The sequence below is a fragment of the Mycetomoellerius zeteki genome, unplaced genomic scaffold, assembly GCF_001594055.1.
Source record: "Mycetomoellerius zeteki isolate Tzet28-1 unplaced genomic scaffold, Tzet1.0 scaffold86, whole genome shotgun sequence".
Taxonomy (NCBI): domain Eukaryota; kingdom Metazoa; phylum Arthropoda; class Insecta; order Hymenoptera; family Formicidae; genus Mycetomoellerius; species Mycetomoellerius zeteki.
Window position 1 is genome coordinate 108,817 of NW_017257892.1, and position 20,122 is coordinate 128,938.

The following is a 20,122-nucleotide window of genomic DNA, read 5'->3' on the forward strand; positions in this document are numbered from 1 at the left end:
CTAAATAAACAAAATGACACAGAATCCTTGCCAGAATCATACCTAAATATTATCCAATCTCTTTCCCCCTCCTAACAATGTCCTTGTCTCCTTCATTATTATTTTCTTTCCTATTTCCTTGTTTTCTTGTCATAACGTCGCTTGATGTCGATAGAGTTAAAACGTTATATTCAAGCGCATCATGGCTTAGTTATTTTTTATTGTACATAACTTTTATTAAACATAATTTTGTTAACTGAGTGATCCTACCGTTGTCCGCTTTACATCATTGAGACAATATGAGGTATATATGTTATTTAATTTACATTCTCTCTAATCTTATTTATAAAACATGTACATCGTTTATTTAATTCATAACGCAACGTTAATTTATTATTTTTTCAGATGGTAGAATTGCGATTTTGATCTCGTCAATATTTTTAAATATGGACTGGTTTTTAAGAATATAACAAAATTCTCACTGGACATTATATTTTGACTGATTTTCTGATTATGTATGTAAGATGTTTTATTTTTGTACATTGAAAATGACCCGATCGGTGTCGAAACGTTTGATTTTTGTATATATATACGTTTATTAAAGATCTTATATTGTAGTTGGCTCGTTTGCCCTTGTTTTATTTATTGATTTATTCTATTTGAGCCATATTAACATTTAATTATTTAATATGAATTATTAATTTTTTGTATAATACAAGTGTAGTATGATTTTAAATATATACATTAAATAAACAACAATTAAATATAATAAATAATGAATATATATGAATACATGATATTTAATTAAATTCATTTTTATTAATAATATACACTAAATATATGTGATTTATAAAAAAATATTTAAAATATCTATAATTTTGCATAACATATCAAAGCACTGTCATATAGTATATAATAAAATGAATGAATGAATTAATTTGATTTAATTTTTATATAAATCATATTATTCATGAAACGTACACTCCCATTATATTGATGCTATATATGTTGTTTATCGCTAAAGTCAAAAAGATTTACTACTCACTATAAAAGATATAAATGTGATATTAATATCTTTTGTAGTGGGTAGTAAATCCTCGATATCCTTTGTGCTTTTATTTTATACCATAACTCGGGAAAAAATGTTTTATATATAATTATATAAAAATATATATAATTTTATACATTCTGGTACAGAGGAGTTTGGTACAGTCTGGTTACTATACCTGAATCACGATTAAAAAAGATGTCTAATAACTTTCTTTAATGTATCTCGAGAATATAAATTTTACTTAAGTTATTTATCTTCCATGTATCAATCATATTTGAAATAGAAATACTAAACCACATATACAAAATAGACAATGTACTGCAAGGCTGAGTAATCATTTAAAATGCCAAATAAAATACTTAAAAAAATGTATTTAAAATGTAAAATGTTTTTCGAATCTATTTTATATGTAAAATGGGTAAATAGATATTTTAAATAGTTTTCAAATACAGAATGGTTTTCCTTACATATATTTTAATATACATTTTTTTAAGTATTTTATATTTAGCATTTTAAATAGAATAAATATTAAATAGAATTTTAATTGGCATTTTAAATGTAAAAATATCCAGCCCTGCAATACTGCAAGGAATTAGAAGGAAAATCGAAGGAAATATAAAAAAATAATATGGTATTATTTTGCATACAATATCAATAGAGAATAATACAGTTTATTGTAACATATTGTTAAACATATAAAAATAAATTAAAGAATAACATGTTTGCAATTATCTTTAAAGTTAATTAATTTTGGATAAAACAGGTACTTACGTAAAAAAAAGTTATATCACTTTCTTTTCTCGATATACTGCATTTTTTAATCACAATTATTTACATATTTTCACCTACTAATTATTCTCTCTATCGTAAATAGGACTATCATTTGTACTGTTTCAAAAGTATATGTATTTTTGTTGAGATTATATGAGACAGAGAGAAAGAGAGAGAGAGAGTGCACTCTTACTTCTCACTTATTGAAGTGGATGTATTCTTTTTTAAAAGATAGACCAATTCGAGATAAAATTAAAAAACCTTTTTTATATTTAAAAACAAAGAATGTAAAAATTGATGATGTTTTTTTTTCGATCAAACATCTATGAGTTAAATATATTTTTGGAATGCATGGGCGCAAATACGGACTTGTCAAAGAAAACATTATCAAACAAATAGACAGATTACTTTAAAAATGTGAATAAACATTTGAGCTTCAAAATTTTAAAACATTTTCTTTCATTTTTGCAATCCCAAACCATAACCAGATAATTTGGAAAGCATCAGCCTCATAAACGCTTATTGGATTGAAGAGAAAAATAGACTGACTGTTGATTCCGTTACAAAAATCGTTAATGATTCAGTATATTTTTATTAATTTCAAACAATTTGATTGTTTATAGTTTTGAAATTATTGCAAGGAAGACAAAAATTTGTTAATTGAAGTATGAAACAAGGCCAAATACCCATTATGAAATTATATATTAATATAAATATACAGGATGTCTCAAAACTTGCGTACCACCAGTACGCAAAATTATTCATGCCGATTACTTCCTGTCAACGGATTCCACGAGAATGAGTATGTACGATCTTGTTTGTTCTTTTTTTCTCGCACGTGTTCTAGAACGTGCGTGATACCCAAGCATTACAAGGATAGTTGCCTTTATCTCATCGGTAAAAACGCGAGATAAACATTCCGATAACGATCGTTGGAGCTAGGTCTCTGGTTTCGTACCATTGTCGGATCTTTGTTTACTGTCGTCTGCCACGCGCGCTCTGCATTAGATTTCGCCGCAGATTTTTTTGGAAAATTCCATGCAAGTCCATACTGTTGGTCCATCCGATTAGTACAGATACAGCCTGATTACAATTCTATGAGATTGTCAACATATTTCTAGTGCTTGGTGAGTGCAGAGGTAACTATCACAGAAGTGCAGCTTTGTATCATCAGAGGTTTCCCAGAAGAAGGCATCACCCAAATGATAGTACGATTCGTATAACAGAGCGTCGTGAAGAACGACGCAGAATTCGGAAACGAAATAGACAACTCAGAAATCGTAATAATATTGAAGATGTGCGTATCATTGCTGTATTAGGGATGGTTGCTATGAACCCACATGTGAGCACTCGACAAATAGAGAGCGAGTTAGGTATTCCAAGAAATACAGCTGCCAGATTACTACGATCTTTAAAGTCACCCTTACCATGTGACTCTCACACAGGCATTGTCTAATAATGACATGATACGTTGGGTCGAATTTTGTAGGTGGTCGCAAGAAATGTTGCGAGACGATCCAAATTTCTTTAGATATGTCTTGTTTAGTGATGAAGCAACATTTCACAATATTGGACAGCTAAACAGACATAATTGCCACTATTGGTCGGAAGAAAACCCACAATGCTTTCGGCAGGTTGCACATCAACATCGATGGAGCTTAAATGTCTGGTGTGGGATCTTAACGGATATCTTGTAGGACCCTATTTTTTTAACGGTACTCTAAATGGGCAGAAGTATTTGCAGTTTTTGCGAAATAATTTGCCGCATTACCTTGAGAACGTCGATCTTCATACAAGATTAAATGCTTGGTTCCAATATGATAGTGCACTACCGCATTACCATTGAAGAGTGCGTCGCTTTTTGCATCAAAGATTCCCTCAGAAATGGATTGGATGTGATGGACCTGTAGCATGGCCACCACGTTCCTCGACCTATCTCCACTTGATTTTTTTTCTGGGGTTTATTAAAAGACATTGTTTTTGCACGAGCGCCGACAATGAAAAATGACATGAAAGAACGAATATCACAAGTACGTCAAAAAGTTACTAGAAATTTGTTACTGAGTTCGATTCAGCATTACGTTTTTCGGCTATAACGTTGCATTAATGTTCAGGGAAACGTTTTTGAGCATTTATTAAATTCTTAATACGTTTATTTTTAGTTCATTTTTTATGTACATAGTGTGTACTATAACACTAATAGCATGATAAAGCACCCCGACGTGAGAGGCAAAAAGGGACTCACGTTAATAAATTTATGGTTTCGATGCTAATGCTGAAGATTGTAACTTTCGAGTCTCATAACTCGGAATGAAAATGAACTTCATTATAGTGTTTTGAAAAGCTCTTGCTATCAGCTATTAGATTTGATTCTGGAATCAAAAATATGATGTTCCATTTAAAAAAATCGATGTGACCTTGACCTGACCTTAACGACGCCACCCAAGGTCAAATCAATAGTACTTTCTTATGTTTCCCTTCGAACCATACAACTTTTGTTTGAAATATTTTTCCGTATCTAGTTTTCGAGAAATCTTACTGTATTATTTAAAATGGGACACCCTGTATATGTATATATACAGGGTATATATGTATGTAGCGCCAAGTGTTTACTTTAACTTTTTATGGTAACATTTGAATGGACAAATGGTAACGCAATTACAGATTGTATTCTTTACTTAATTTGGTATGGAATTTAACTTGGAGCCAGTTATTGATATCAAATCTTTTATGCGAATGATACATACATATCATTAAAGTTAATATTATTTATTTAATTTATCTGAATTATACATGGAATTTAACTTGGCGCCAATTGTTGATATCAAATCTTTTATACGAATGACATATTATTAGAGTTAAGTAAATACAAAATTACTAAAGATTGCTGAATATTGATCTTCAATAATTGTTTGCTCTCAAATACTATCAACATTACAGAAAAACAGTTAGAGACAAAAGTTGTTTATTTTCTTCTCATAAAGTTCTAAGAACTTTTTTAGAATTTTATCGGAATTTTTTTGATACCGTATTTCCTCATGTTGGTAAAAATAATTGTCAATAAGAGAATACAGTACTAAAAAGTTGATAAAAAATTCTTATAGTTCTATGAAAAGAAAATAAACAATTTTTGGCTCTTGCAGTTTTTCTGTAAAGTTGATAATATTCGAGAAAAAAATTATTGAAGACCAATATATTCAGCAATATTTAGTAATTAATATCTTGTTAACTATTACAAAAATTGCAAAATGGTACAGGACTTTTCGATTCAGTTTAGTCCGCTCTATTTACACACGAACGCTTTATAAAAACTTACCAGGCATTCTGTATATTACAAATATTGTTAATATTATTATTATATATATATATGTATGCATATATACGAGAAATGGAAAGTTACTTTTTAAAAGTCACTCGTTACAGTTACCTGAGAAAGTATCTTTTTTAAAATCAATGACCACTATTCAGAACGGACGGATGCTTTTGAGCTTTTTAGTCTCAAGGGCTACGAGTAACTGGTATCCAATCGAACTGTGTCCAATCGTGTGCAAAGTAATGATAAAATTAACTATAAAAATTACTACCGTTATAAAAAAAAAATGTAATTATATTACCATTACAGTTACGAAAAAAAAGTAACGCAGTTACCAGTAGAGGTACCAAAGAAATAACTATAACTTCGTCACAAATAACTTTACTTCCATTCCCTGCATATATTGTGAGTGTAAAAAGTATTTGTACAAGGAAATTTTTTATAAAAAAGTCTTATTTGTAAAAAATAAACATTAATTAGCAATTTCATACAATGAATATATTCTGTTCTAACATAAACAAACGAGTTTCGCATGTATTCCTGATTTTAGAATCTAAATTTCTCGACTGTACGAATACTTTTTGAGTATCTAAACTATACAATTTTTAATTTTCGCTTATTTTTCAGATGATATATTTTTATAATACATATCTACTTGGTAGATATAATTTTAACAAACATACAGTCTATTATATTCTCTATAAATAAATTATTAATTACCCAGTGAGAAATGATGGTCAATCAAATGACAAATCGACATCAAATTGGTGTTAAAATCATTGTATCGATATCGATTCCACATCAAATCGATGATTCATTTCTCATTGGATAATATTTACTTTTTAAAAATATTGTTTTTTTTTTAATATTTTCTTTATACGAATACTTTTTGCTCACTGTGTGCGTGCATGCGTGCGTACGTGCGTGTTTGTGTGTGTGTAGAATATTTTTGACAGAATATTCTATCACATGGCTCTCCGACCAGAATTTTCATACGAGTTTGCGTGAAGGAATACTCAATTGCCTCTTAAAATTCATAGAATTCATAAAATTCATAAAATTCATTCAACAATTGTATACTTTGCCATTTTCAGTAATCATTATTCATTATTTATTTTTCATTTACATCAACATTCAACGACATTTAAACATAATTTATTTAAAATAATTTATTTGCAACCTTAAATCAATTTCTTTCCTTTTGTATTTCTTATCTATTTACAAATATTTAATCAGTCCTTTATAAATCGAACAATACATGCAATAACGCTTTCGATTGTAAGAGTAAACCGTTTTCACAGAACAAAATCTATTATATTCTTCTCCCCTTTAAACAGTAAACTAAGAAGTATTAAACAGTAAATTAAGTATTATTCTAAATAACCAGAATTACTAATTTTTGATAAAAAAAAATTTTTCCTTTTATCTATTAACATAGACTTTGTTTCGATATCCAATTCTTCAAAACTTTCTGACTGGGTTACATTCGTCATGTTTTTAAAACAGAAGGTGAAGCAATATTTCATCAATTCCTAAAGAATATAGATGCTATACATATAAGTGAATTTTAAAACATGTAATGCAAAGATACATATTTACAGTTAATGAATTCTGTCTAAAAGTGATATTGGTAGCTGGATAGTTTTAGAGGAATACATTTATCTGTGAAATAAAAGATTCGCGTCCAGGAATTATAAAGGAAAGAATATATTTTATTAGGATAGAAAGAAGAATAGAAAACAAATGCCAATTGGATCAATACGTTAATCCCATTATGAATTCGGCAATACCTTTGTCTTAGAAAAGAAGGAAATCCACAACAGAAAACAAAAAATGTAATACTCAGTTACCTTTTTGTGATGTTCTACTGTCATTTCGTTGATAATTTTAAAAACGTATATGACATTCGATACATTAATTGTTTTTTTTATTTTTCGTATACAATCCGTCTGGAGATTTTTCTCGCAGAATTCATCTGCCAGTCGCAAAAGATCTGCAAGGAAGAGATATTTTAGTCGCGAATTGCAGATGTAATGGATATGCGGCACGTTTATTTCAAACTAACCTAACAGGTTCTCAAAGGATGATAGATTGATCCTACCGGTATATAAATATTCTAAAAATGTTTTATAAATGACATACTTATGATGATGATTCTCGATGATGCTGTCAAGAAAAACGTGTCGAAATATTACAAATGAATCAAACAAAAAAGATTTTTTTTTAAATATACATTTTCTTTTATAAAAACGTACCTTTGTCTATTTTCAATATAATTAGTTAGGAACATGTTTCTAAAATATGTAGAACGAATCTTCAGAATAGCCTTGTGAACATAAATTGGTTGTTTCTCGACTATTATCGTGAGATCACTCGTTGACTTTAGAGACAGAAAACACGAAAGAATTATTAATCATGAACATATGTATTATGTAATCACCAAATCTTTCCTTTTGTCGCGCAATGAAAAAATGTATAGTGTAATAAAAAGAAAGTCATTTAAGATACCAAATTACGAAACGAGAAATATTATTGAAAAATACACTAAAACTTTACCAAAGAGACAAAATGGATCTATGCGACAGTCAGTATAATCGATTTCGGATTGTAAGCATTTTCAACTAATGGCTTGCTTGCGTTTTTAACACGTCATCAGTTGCAAGAGTTCGAAACCTTTTTGTCATTTTTTAAGAATTCAAATTCACTAAATTGTAAAAATAAATCATACTGCAATCCTTACGGTACTACACTGGAAATACTGAATTCGAGAAACAAATAAACACACAGAGTAAAGACTAACCTGATCGTTGAACGCAGCTTCCAAATCATTTAATATGCGAAATTCTTCATTCACGAATTCATTGGTGACGGATATTGGCGATTGACCCATCATGGAGTTGGATATGTCAAATACGTTCGTATATTCACAGACGGCAGGTTTTTTAGGTCGGATGTAAGCAATATGACCCCATATATAGACAAGTCCGTCCTTGCTAGACTTGACAAAGCTTTTGTAATCAATTACGGCGATGTCCGATATTTTCTTTACATTAGCTATATTAATCTGCCGAAAAATTATCTGTTTATTTTATGCCTTTCTGTTTCCTGTTTGTCATAATACAATTACAGAAGCAAATCATTCACCATGATAGGAGACGAGACGCTATCTATGTTATCCGGATTCAATTGTACAACATTTGAACCCCAACCATAGACTTTCCCTGTATCAGTTAGTGCAAGTGTATGTTCTATTCCACAGACTATCTTGACTAAACATTAAAATTAAATAGATTAGATTATTTTTAAATTCTTGCAGCTATAAATTCTTTATATATACATCTTTAGGAATGTTTTGAAGAGAATTACCAATCGTTTTGCCTGAAAATTCGACTATTTCACATGGCTTTACTACGTAACTCACTTCGTCTAAAGTTGGAATACCCAAACCCAATTCCCCGGACATATTTATACCCCAACTGTACGTTTTGCAGTTATCGGTAACTATTACACAAAAATTGTTTCCGCAACCCATGCATGAAACCTTCTCTTTGATATCTATTCGATATATATCCCTAATTTTCTTTATGTAGCCCGTGACTTTTTTGTAATACAGCTAAATTAAATAAACGTAATATATGTATGTAAAATAAGTAAAATTAATAATAATAATTATTAATATGTTTAGGATAATATCGTCGTAACACTTTACTTTGCCATCATCAGTTAAAGCGAGAAAATTAAACTCGTTAGTTGTGGCTTTTACAATCCTTGTGTTGCTCCAATCTATCTTATGGGAAGTATAATGTATACAATGTGAGATCTCTCTAGGATCTGCTACGATCGAATTCTCATGGTCAGTTTCGGGCAGAGTATCTTCAATCTCATCGTCAAATTCAATATTGAATGTAATTGCAGTCGTATCATACCATACATATTTCTTGTAAAAAGATAACGTAATCATCGATTTATTCAGTTAAATTAATTATACAGTATATCTTCTTAAATTGGAAACCTTGAATATTTCACTTATTTTTAATACTATGAAGAAATTTTTCAGGTGAACTTGGAGGCACGGTTTTGAGAGGCACGTATTTTGAACACATTTTTTTTCTAGCTGGAAGAGTTAAAAAGGTACGAAGGTCGCCACCATTTCTGTAAATGGAATAATGATTTTTTGCACAATACGATTCCTTTAATTATTCTGCATATAAAACTTGTATGAACGGAATAATGTGTGGGATCATTTTGAGTATAGAAAACATATGCTTATTTCAAAAATTATTATCCGTTTTGCCTACATATTTTTTTAAGCAATTATGGGTTTCCTTTACACAAATTGATTCACTTCATTATTCTGTTTATAAAAATATTTAGGTGCGATTATCATAAAATTAATAGATATTTTACGAGATATTTAATATTTCATGTTAATTTGTGTTGGAATCAAGTATAAAATATCTGACTTTGACATCTCTGTTTTATTACTTATATTCGTAGAATAATCATGGAATCATATTATATTTAAAAAACCATAATTTCATTTAAAGAAATTAATTTCTTTATATCATTATGATGTCTCCATCTCAAAAAAAATAACGTGATCAAAACTTACGTTCTTCTCGCAAGTATTTCACTTTCATCAGAAACATCTTTTTGTTTCATCCAAAACAATTGAAATATTCAAAATTTTCAATTTCATGGAACCACTTTGCATATGGGTTAGATTCAATGGATTTAATTACGTGGTATTTATATGATAAAGTGAAATAATGTAATATAGAAGTAACCCAAAAATTAATAGAGATTTGAGCGTACATTTAATAAAGTCACAAAATTGTTGTCAATTCAATGAGCTTATTCAATATGTTAAGTGTAAAAAATTTTAATCTCTTATAACTTTATATTGTAAAACATTATGCATTTATTACATGCACATAATAAAAAACAACATGATGCAGCAAACATAAAAAATTAACACATTAAATGTATTTGGTATGTTAACATTTACGTTAACGTTGTAAATATATTAAATATACTCATTTCTCCTTTATGGGATTATTAGATTTTATAAAGAATGTGTACACAGTTAGTGACACATATCATAATTATTACTATTTTTCCTAATAGAGGCACTTTTATGAAGGCATAATTTACCTTATATATAAGGTAATTCGTTTTTTTTATTTCTATACATTTTATTTGTTAAAAGATAAAAATTATAATCTTCTTTTACACTCTGAATACATTACACTCTACTCTATAATATAATTTCAAAATGTCAAAAAAATTCAGCAAATATTCATTATGGTAATTTAATATGAAATGTCAATTTTTATATTATGATATATAAATTGTTCATATACCTCTCCGTCTTGAGTAAACAAAAATATCTCATTTGAAATATTGGCCATCAATAACCTTATTGTTTTTTTGAACATAATATCCACTTCTATCATATGGTGTTCTTTATCTATATAGCCAATATCATTCTTATAGTCGATACATGATTCCTGTGCAAGCCTTGAAAAAAAATAATTATAATTATTATTAGACATATATTGCCGTAAATATAAATAAATGATTAATTAGGAAACTAATTAATGGATTTTGTTTCGTGAAGAGCAATAATAAGTGATAATTGCCGGAGTTTCGATTTAGCTGAAAAGTTGCAAATCGAGTTAAAATAAATTTGAAAAGAACAATGGCTATAGCATACGGAAGGACGTAAGAATTGTAAGAAGTTAGCAAACAGAGACCAAAGATTTTTTAAACACTTCTGTGTTTTTGAAATGTTCCAATGTTGATTCGGTTTTTGGGTAAGTTTTATTGCTCGTGTTTCCTTTTTATACCGTGGCCGTAAGATCAAGCCGAATGATACACTTTTCATAATAAATATTGATCTAAATATCGCGATCCTGTGTTGTTTTAGAAAGATAAAAAATTGTTTCTTCTTGCTATTATAAAATTAAAAGAAAATAGAAGAAAGGCGAATTTCTCAAGAAATCATATACTCTTCACCTATAAAGACGTAAATTTAACTAATTGATTACCACATCACTTTTTTGTCGCGCGACAAACGTTAATTGGGTTGCGTTGTTTTTATCGTCTGCAAATTATCCAGTCCTCAGTTTCGACCTACAGTATGCGCCAAAAAAAAAATGCGACTCTCTTTTAATCACTATTATGTTTGCTGAGTGTGACACAGTAACGCAGTGATTGCAATTGAAGGAAATGATATCGAATAAATATTTGGTAGAAGGATAAAATATTTGTGTTATAATTAAATTTGCCTCCGCCCACTCACTTTATTTAACTAAACCGACAACTGAAGTGTTAGTTGTGAGAGTCGCATTTTTTTTTATGCATACTATACGAGGACAATTAAACGTTTCAAAATAAAATCTTGAATCTTTTCGTGTTGCTCGTACTTCTTACTCTTAATCTTCGCGTTCTGTCTTTTCAACGCCCGAATGTATGTTCATCTAGTAAGTACAAAAATTTTTGGGAATTTCAATCAACAAACGGAAGTCTTCTTGTATCTTTTTAATTTTCCGAATTTTGCAATTTTGTTGAATGTGAGTCTTTGCATATAAATTTTCATTGTCACATAAAATATGCATAAAGAAGATTATTTAATTGCATTTATATTATAATAAAGGCACATGTAAAATGCTGTTGGATAATCTTCTGGCTATATCAACGTCTTAAACATGAATTTAATTCTGGATACTATCGGTCCATTATTATTACTTGTCGATGTATATTTGAAAACATAGTAAAAGAGAAATTCTAAACTTACCAACGCTTGAAGGTAACTGAGTGCTTATTTTGTAATTCCTCCTTACATTCTTGTATAATTTTGATTAAGGTTTCATAAAATCTTATCAGATTAGACATGATAATGATTAATACGTCTCAGTAACCCTAAATACAATATGTAGAATATGTGTTAAATAATATCTTATACCACAAGTGATGCGTGCTGACGATTGAAAGCGGAAAAAACAAACTCTTTCCTTGAAAATCAATGTAGGTAAGTAGGTCTGCTTGCGTGTTATGAGACCAATATAAATATTATCTACTTAGGGCTTGTTTTCATGATGCTAGAACGTGATCCGATCGAGTTATCGATACGAGTCCTCGAATAAATTGAGAGGTTTTCGTATTTTGATAAATCTCGATTGCAATGTATGTGACATATGCGAAATCAGCTTTTTTTCACGATGTGTACCAACTTTAAAATATTAAACCAATACTACATAAGTTGTGAGTAATTCTAATGGCCAAATAGAACATTCCCATTGTCACCGATTAAATTTAGTGATAGGTCTCTGATTTTATTTCATTTTTCGAAGATATGTGTAAATATGAAACGTTTGTTCGTTTATATTCACTTTCAAAAAGTCTACTTACAAGTAAACACATATAATTAGTATAACCGTTTATTAAAAACGCCTTTCTGAATATACGTGTTTTAAATCAAGTGCTGGTATTATATATTTAAACGAGAATACATTTTCACGTATATTTAGCACATCCTTCTATTAAAAATTTATTGAATATCTTAACGGTTCTATTTTTATAAAATTAAAAATCAATTTGATTCTCTTTGCATTTTTTTATAGTTTAACAATTTAAAGTGCATTTTAAAGCCATTGTACACAAACCTACGTAAATATTTATTCGTACACTGAAAAAAAAATTGGCTGCTGCAGCAAATTAAATGGTAAAATATGGCATAGCATTTTTAATTGGCTGCAGCAACCAATTTTTGGTTTCGTTAGACAATCGAAATCATATATTGACATTGCGGATAGGCTAAAACAACCAAAAATTGGCTGTAGCAACCAAAAATTGGCTGTTGCAGCCAATTAAAAACGCTATGCCATATTTTACCATCAAATTTGCTGCAACAGTCTTTTCTTTCAGTGTAGAAATAGTATATTAGTTATTAGAAAGTTTTGTCCTAATACACTGTTTTAATGTTATTTTATAAACATATTTTTTCCGTTTTTACTACCAATCCAAACATCTTTTTTACACTAAAAAAAATTTTGAACTTTTAAAACCCATCACACTAGGATGACTCCATAAAAGGGGATAAACGTTTATTATAAAACGTGAAAATGTTCGAAAAGACTTAAGTTTTTCATAGATGGATGAGCTAAATGTATATGTAAATGTATTTGCGTTTAAACGTATAATAGCGAGTCCTACTTAAAACTGCAGGTATAAATTATATTCCGAAAAACGTTTCTAATAAACGGATATGCTAATTATAATATGTGTAAACGTGTATAATAGCAAGCCCTAATTAATAACTATTCCACACATGATGCGCTCGTGATTATTAAATTCTTCAACATTGCTATGCATTTATATATACATACATACATAGTTAAACAGTAATACGAGTATTGTATATATTATACATATTTATTACAAGTATTGTTAATACTGTATATATGCATATATAATATATATACGTATATGTGCATATATGTTATATAGTAGGTATATTTTTGACGGAATGCTCGACCACTTGACGTGGCTCTTCCATTAGAATTTTCTTAAGAGTTTGCGTAAAGGAATATTCTATTGACTCTTAAAATTCATACAACAATTGTATACCTTGCCGTTTTCAGTACTTATTGTTTAATTATTTTTTATTTATATCAACATTCAAATAATATTTAAACATAATTTTATATTTAAAATAATTTATTCACAATCTTAAATTAACATTTTTCCTTTTGTATTTATTATTTATTTACATTATTTAATCATTTTTTTATAAATAGAATAATACTTTCAATAATGGTTTCGACTATGAGAGTAAATCCAGGGAGTAACCACTCAAAAAATAGGTATATACATGGATTTCGGACTTCAAGATGTCATCGGGCTTCGCTTGATTTCATCAGACTTCACCGGAATTCATCTGACTTTATTGAAATTTATCGGACTTCGCCGGAATTCATCGAACTTCACCGGACTTCATAGAAATTCTGACAGATTGTACACCGGAATTCAAGAGTGGGTTACTCTCTCGGAATAAATCGTTTTCACAGAACAAAATCTATTCTACTCTCCTCCTCTTTCAACAGTAAACTAAGAAATATATTATTCTAAATAACCAGAACTACCAATTTCTGATAAAAAAAAATTCTTTCCTTTATCTATTAACATAGACTTTGTTTCGACATCCAATTCTTCAAAACTTTCTGTCCGGATTACATTCGTCATGTTTTTAAAATAGAAGTTGAAGCAATATTTCATCAATTCCTAAAGAATACAGATGCTATACATCAGAGCTGGGATTTAATTGCACATTTCAGCCGATTTTTAGCTTGGTTCCCGCCCTTCACTTCACCAGCGCGCAGCCTAAATGCCTGAAGTGAGGAGCAGGAACCAAACAGAAAATCGGCCGAAATGTGCAACTCCCAGCTCTGCTATACATATAAGTGAATTTAAAAACATGTAATGCAAAGATACATTTTTACAGCCAATTATTAGGTTGGAAAGAAGAATGGAAAACAAATCCCATTGGATTAATACGTCAATTCCATTACGAATTTTACAATACTTTTGTCTTAGAAAGTAATCCACGATAAAAAAAACAGTTACCTTTTTGTAATGTTCTACTGTCATTTCATTGATAATTTTAAAAAGGCGCATGACGTTCGATACATTAATTGTTTTTTTTATTTTTCGTATACAATCCGTCTGGAGATTTTTCTCGCAGAATTCATCTGCCAGTCGCAAAAGATCTGCAAGGAAGAGATATTTTAGTCGCGAATTGCAGATGTAATGGATATGCGGCACGTTTATTTCAAACTCACCTAACAGGTTCTCAAAAGATGATAGATTGATCTTACCGGTATATAAATATTCTAAAAATTTTTTATAGACGACATACTTATAATTATGATTCTCGATGATGCTGTCAAGAAAAGCATGTCGAAATATTACAAATGAATCAAACTAAAAGATTTTTTAAAATATATGTTTTTTTGTATGTACCTTTGCTTGTTTTCAATCCAATCAGTTTGAAACATGGTTCTAAAATATGTAGAACGAATCTTCAGGATAATCTTGTGAACATAAATTGATTGTTTCTCGACTACCATCGTGACATCACTCGTTGACTTTAGAGACAAAAAACAAGAAGTAATTATTAAACATGAACATATGTATTATGTAATTACCAAATCTTTCCCTTTGTTACGCAAAGAAAAAATGTATAGCGTAATAAAAAGAAAGACATTTAAGATATCAAATCACGAAACGAGAGATATTATTGAAAAACTCGCTAAGAATTTACGAAGGAGACAAAATAGAACTATGACAGTCATTATAATCGATTTCGAATTGTAAGCATTTTCAATTAATGGCTTGCTTGCGGTTTTTAACACGCCATCAGTTGCAAAAGTTTGAAATTTTTTTAACATCTTCTAAACTAAATTTCAAAACTAAATTTCAAAAATGAATCGTACTTTAATCCTTATGGTACTTCATAATTGGAAATACTAAATTCGAGAAACAAATTAACACACAAAATAAAGACTAACTTTATCGTTGAATGCAGTTTCCAATTCATTTAGTATGTGAAATTCTTCATTTATGAATTGACGGGTCATAGATATTGGCGATTGACCCATCAGCGAGTTGGATATGTCAAACGCGTTCGTATATTCACAGACGACAGGTTTTTTAGATGATATCAAAGAACCAAATGTGCAGTAGACAAGTCCATCCTCGCTAGACTTGACAAAGTTTTTGTAATCAATGACGGCGATGTCCGATACTTTTTTTACATTAGCTATATTTACCTGCCGATCGAAAAATTGTCTGATTTATTTTACGCTTTTCTGTTTCCTGTTTGATACAATACAATTATAGAAGCAAACCATTCACCATGATAGGAGACGGAACGTCATCTGCGTTATTCAGATTCAATTGTCTACTAGTGTTTGAACCCCAGCCATAGACTTTCCCTTTATCAGTTAGAGCGAGTGTATAATCAGGTCCACAAACTACCTTGACTAAACATTGAGATCAGATAAATTAGGTTCTTGTACAATGCTTGCAGCTATAAATTTTTCATGTATACATCTTTACATCTTTAGGAATGTATTTTGCAGAAAATTACCAATCGTTTTGCCTGTAAATTCTGCCATTTCACGTGGCTCTTCTATGAAAGAATTTGTGCCTGAGGTTTGGTTAGAACTGGTAGAAGTACTCAATCCCTCGCATAAATTTCTACCCCAAGTGTACGTTTTGCAGTTATCGGTAACTAACACATAAAAATTAATTCCACAACCCATGCATATAATCTTCTCTTTGATATCCATTTGGTATATACCGTAAACAAATCCGTGTTTCCAAACGTTTGTGTAATATACCTGAATAAAATGAACGTAATATATCTAAGTTCATAAAGTTAATAATAATTATTATTAATGTATTCATCATAATATATTCGTAACACTTTACTTTGCCATCATCAGTTAAAGCGAGAAAATCAACCGTGTTAGTTGTGGCTTTTACAATCTTTGTGTTGCTCCAATCAATCTTATTGGAAGTATAATATATGATCTCACTTTTATCCTCATCATCTGCTTCAGTTTCAACTCCAGAATTGAATATAGTTTTTACACTCGTATCTCGCCATGTATATTCCTTTTAAAAAGATAACGTAATCATCGATTTAGTCAGTTAAATTAATTATGCAGGGTGTTATCTTCTTAAATTGAAATCCTCGAATATCTCACTTTTCCTTAATACGAAGAAATTTTTGAGATGGAATTGGAACGCTTTCGAAAGGCACGTATATTTTGACCACGTTTTTTTTCTAGGTAGGAGCGTTAAAAAGATGTGAAAGTCACCTTCACTACTTTAAATGAAATAATATGATTTTTTCGTAATATGGTTCTTATAATTATTCTGCGTATAAAACTTATATGAATAGAATAATGCGCGGAGGGGGGGGATCATTTGGTGTAAGAAAACAATTGCGTTTTTTCAAAATTAACCGTATGCCTTTAAATTTTTTTAAGAAATTATGAGTCTTCGTTATCTAAATTAATTCTCTTCATTATTTTGTTTATAAAAGTATTTAGGTGCGATTATCATAAAATTAATAGTTCATGAGATTATCTGTACTTTATAATTATTATGTACACAATTCGTTTCATGTTAAGGGGATCCTAAAGTTCTCTGTATTACCGGCAAAACCATATAACTTTTGTATAACAATTATTTTTCTCTTTTTTATTGATTTGAGAATCCTTTTTGTGATTAAAGTATATGCATTAATACGTTCCTGTGAGGTGGAGTCTATGCTGAGCACGACAAAAATTTTCAAAATTGGGATGTTCTTTACCAATTTTTAGTCAAATATGACCCTCCAGATCTGTTACGTCGTGACAACATTTGCTTCATATAAAAGCTGCGCAATCTGTACTTACGAAATAGTAGCTATTTCACAGACTAGTAGAAGAAAGTTGCTTGAAAAAACTTTGCATGAAGAAACATTGTGAAGTTCTTAAAATTGGACTTACATTAGATATCTAATTAAAACGTAATTGTTATACGAAGGTTTATGTGTATATGTGGCATCCCTGGTAAAGCCGGATGTCCACGATGCTAGAAATCAGTCCGAAACCTCGGATGAAGAAAGAATTGATCGCATTGGTCATGTGACCAAATTGTTCAAATGTGATTTGTTAATTGTTCCTCTGTACGAAAATTTCGGACCGATTTCTAGCATCATGGACATCGGGCTTAAAAATAATTAATAGAGGACGATTGAGAACGATAGCATTTCTATCAATTTGTAACGTTTTCTAAAAGTTTATATCATTTTCTGTCGTTGACCTCGCGAGCATCACGATCGATTGGATATGAATCCTATCGTATTTTATCAGATTCTATAAGATTTGTACAAGGTTTCTATAAGATCTGATTCCAATTATTGAATTCACGAACCAGATTCCATATTCAAAACGATAGGATTTTTCTATCGTTCTCTATCAATTTTTTTTACCAGGGATATGTGGGTCAGATATTTCGATAGTGACGTGTTAATAATGACACGTACGTCAATACGTGACGCGTAAATCGTCTGCGCGTAAGTGCTATTTAGAAAATGTCTATAAGTTATCTTTAGGATTCCCTTAATATGTGCTGGTGTAAAGTATAAAATGTACCATATTTTATATTAGAATAAAGTATCTAAATATCTGGCTTTGACATCACTGTCTTATTGCTTTTATTCGTAGAATAATTATGGAATCATATTATATTTAAAAAATCATAATTTCATTTAAAACAGTAAAGTTTTTTAAATCTTTATGGTGTCTCCATCTAAAAAAAAAATAGCAACCAAAAAATACATTCTTCTGGAAACCGTTTCACTTTCATCTGAAACGTCTTTTTCTTTCAACAAAAACAATTGAAATATTCAAAATTTGCAATTTCAGTAGATCGCTCTTTATATGGATTAGATTCAATGAATTTACTACTTAATTACATCGTATTTATATATCATGAATTAAAATAATATAATATAAAAGTAACCTAAAAATTAAAATAGGGTTGATCATGCATTTAGTAAACTTAGAAAATTGTTGTCAATTCTATGAGCTTATTCAATATGTTAAGAGTAAAAAATTTTAACCTCTTATAACTTTCTATTGTAAAACATTATGCACTTATTACAGGCACGTGATAAAAAACAACATGATGTAACAAACATATAAAAAATTAACACATTAAATAAGTATTTTACATTAAAATGTATATTAACGTTGTAAGCATATTAAATATTCTCATTTTATTTTTATAGGATTATTATATTTCATAAAGGTTGTGTACACAGTTAGTGATACATGTTATAATTTTTACTACTTTTTTCTAATAAACACTTTCATAAAGGCAAAATTTATAAAACAATTTTTTTTTTGTTTCTACATATTTTATTTATTTATAGATAAAAATTATAATTCTCTTTTACACTCTGTATACTTCATACTCCGTATATTTTAAACTCTGCTCTATAATGTAATTTCTAAATGTCAAAAAAGTTCAGCAAAGATTCATTCTAGTAATTTATTATGTAATGTCAATTTTTATTATGATATATAAATTGATCATGTACCTCACCGTCTTGAGTAACCAAAAAAGTATTTCCTTCATCTATATTATTGCCAATCAATAATTTTATTGTTTTATTGAACATAATATCCACTTCTATCGGATTTTTTTTATCTAAATCGCCAGAACCATTAATATAACCGATGCACGATTGCATTCCAAGCCTTGGATAAAAATAATTACAATTTTTATAAAATATATATTGCTGTGTAAACACAAATAAAAATGATTAATTAGAAAACTAATTAATGTATCTCGTTTCGTGTACAGAACAATATAATGGTAGTCGGAATTTCGCCTTACTTGCAAAGTTGCAGATTGAGCTAAAATAAATTTGAAAAGGACAATGACTATAGCATGCGGAAGAACGTAAAATCTTTAAGAAGTTAGCAAACAGAGATCTAAGATTTTTTAAGTAATCTTATATTTTTGAAATTTTTCAACTGTGATTCGGTTTTTGATTAAGCTTTGTTGACATGTTTTTTGTATGCCTTAAGATCTGACCCACGTAGCACAGCAGCGAATGGAAATCGCTTTCAAAATGCTCTTCAGATCGCACCACCCAAAACTGCTGTCAGTTATGCGGTTAAGTATAGCGGTGCAGTATAGCAGTCGTAGCACATGAATAATTCGGCAGATTTCAAGTCACATTGATCAAAAAATGATTATGTGCATGAAAAGCGCTTTAAAAGCGTTCGCTCTTCAGAAGCGATTCAAAAGGGTTTTTTTAGCGCAGAAACATCGAGGTTTTGTAGACATTATCCCGGGGAAGTTTTATATAAAATTACATACAATTTTATATAATTGTATATAAATGAACATATTTTAAATATAATATTGTATATAATTAT

At 29.5% G+C, this 20,122-nt stretch overlaps 2 protein-coding genes across 2 annotated transcripts; both read right to left on the bottom strand.

The window, feature by feature from the left end:
- Positions 1-6,484: 6,484 nt before the first annotated feature.
- Positions 6,485-12,011, bottom strand: LOC108730204 (RCC1 and BTB domain-containing protein 1-like). The gene is given in 10 exon segments (XM_018459762.1): positions 6,485-6,646; positions 6,965-7,107; positions 7,180-7,280; positions 7,370-7,494; positions 7,915-8,208; positions 8,307-8,383; positions 8,604-8,727; positions 8,824-9,051; positions 10,478-10,634; positions 11,914-12,011. Coding segments are annotated over 10 exon segments (1,509 nt in total).
- Positions 12,012-14,237: 2,226 nt separating this feature from the next.
- Positions 14,238-19,428, bottom strand: LOC108730205 (RCC1 and BTB domain-containing protein 1). The gene is made up of 9 exons (XM_018459763.1): positions 19,276-19,428; positions 16,611-16,796; positions 16,399-16,519; positions 16,032-16,159; positions 15,686-15,946; positions 15,138-15,262; positions 14,957-15,057; positions 14,742-14,884; positions 14,238-14,399 (listed from the first exon to the last, which is right to left on the bottom strand). Exons 1-9 carry the CDS (start codon positions 19,426-19,428, stop codon positions 14,238-14,240), a joined length of 1,380 nt encoding a protein of 459 aa, XP_018315265.1.
- Between the last annotated feature and the right edge of the window lie 694 nt (positions 19,429-20,122).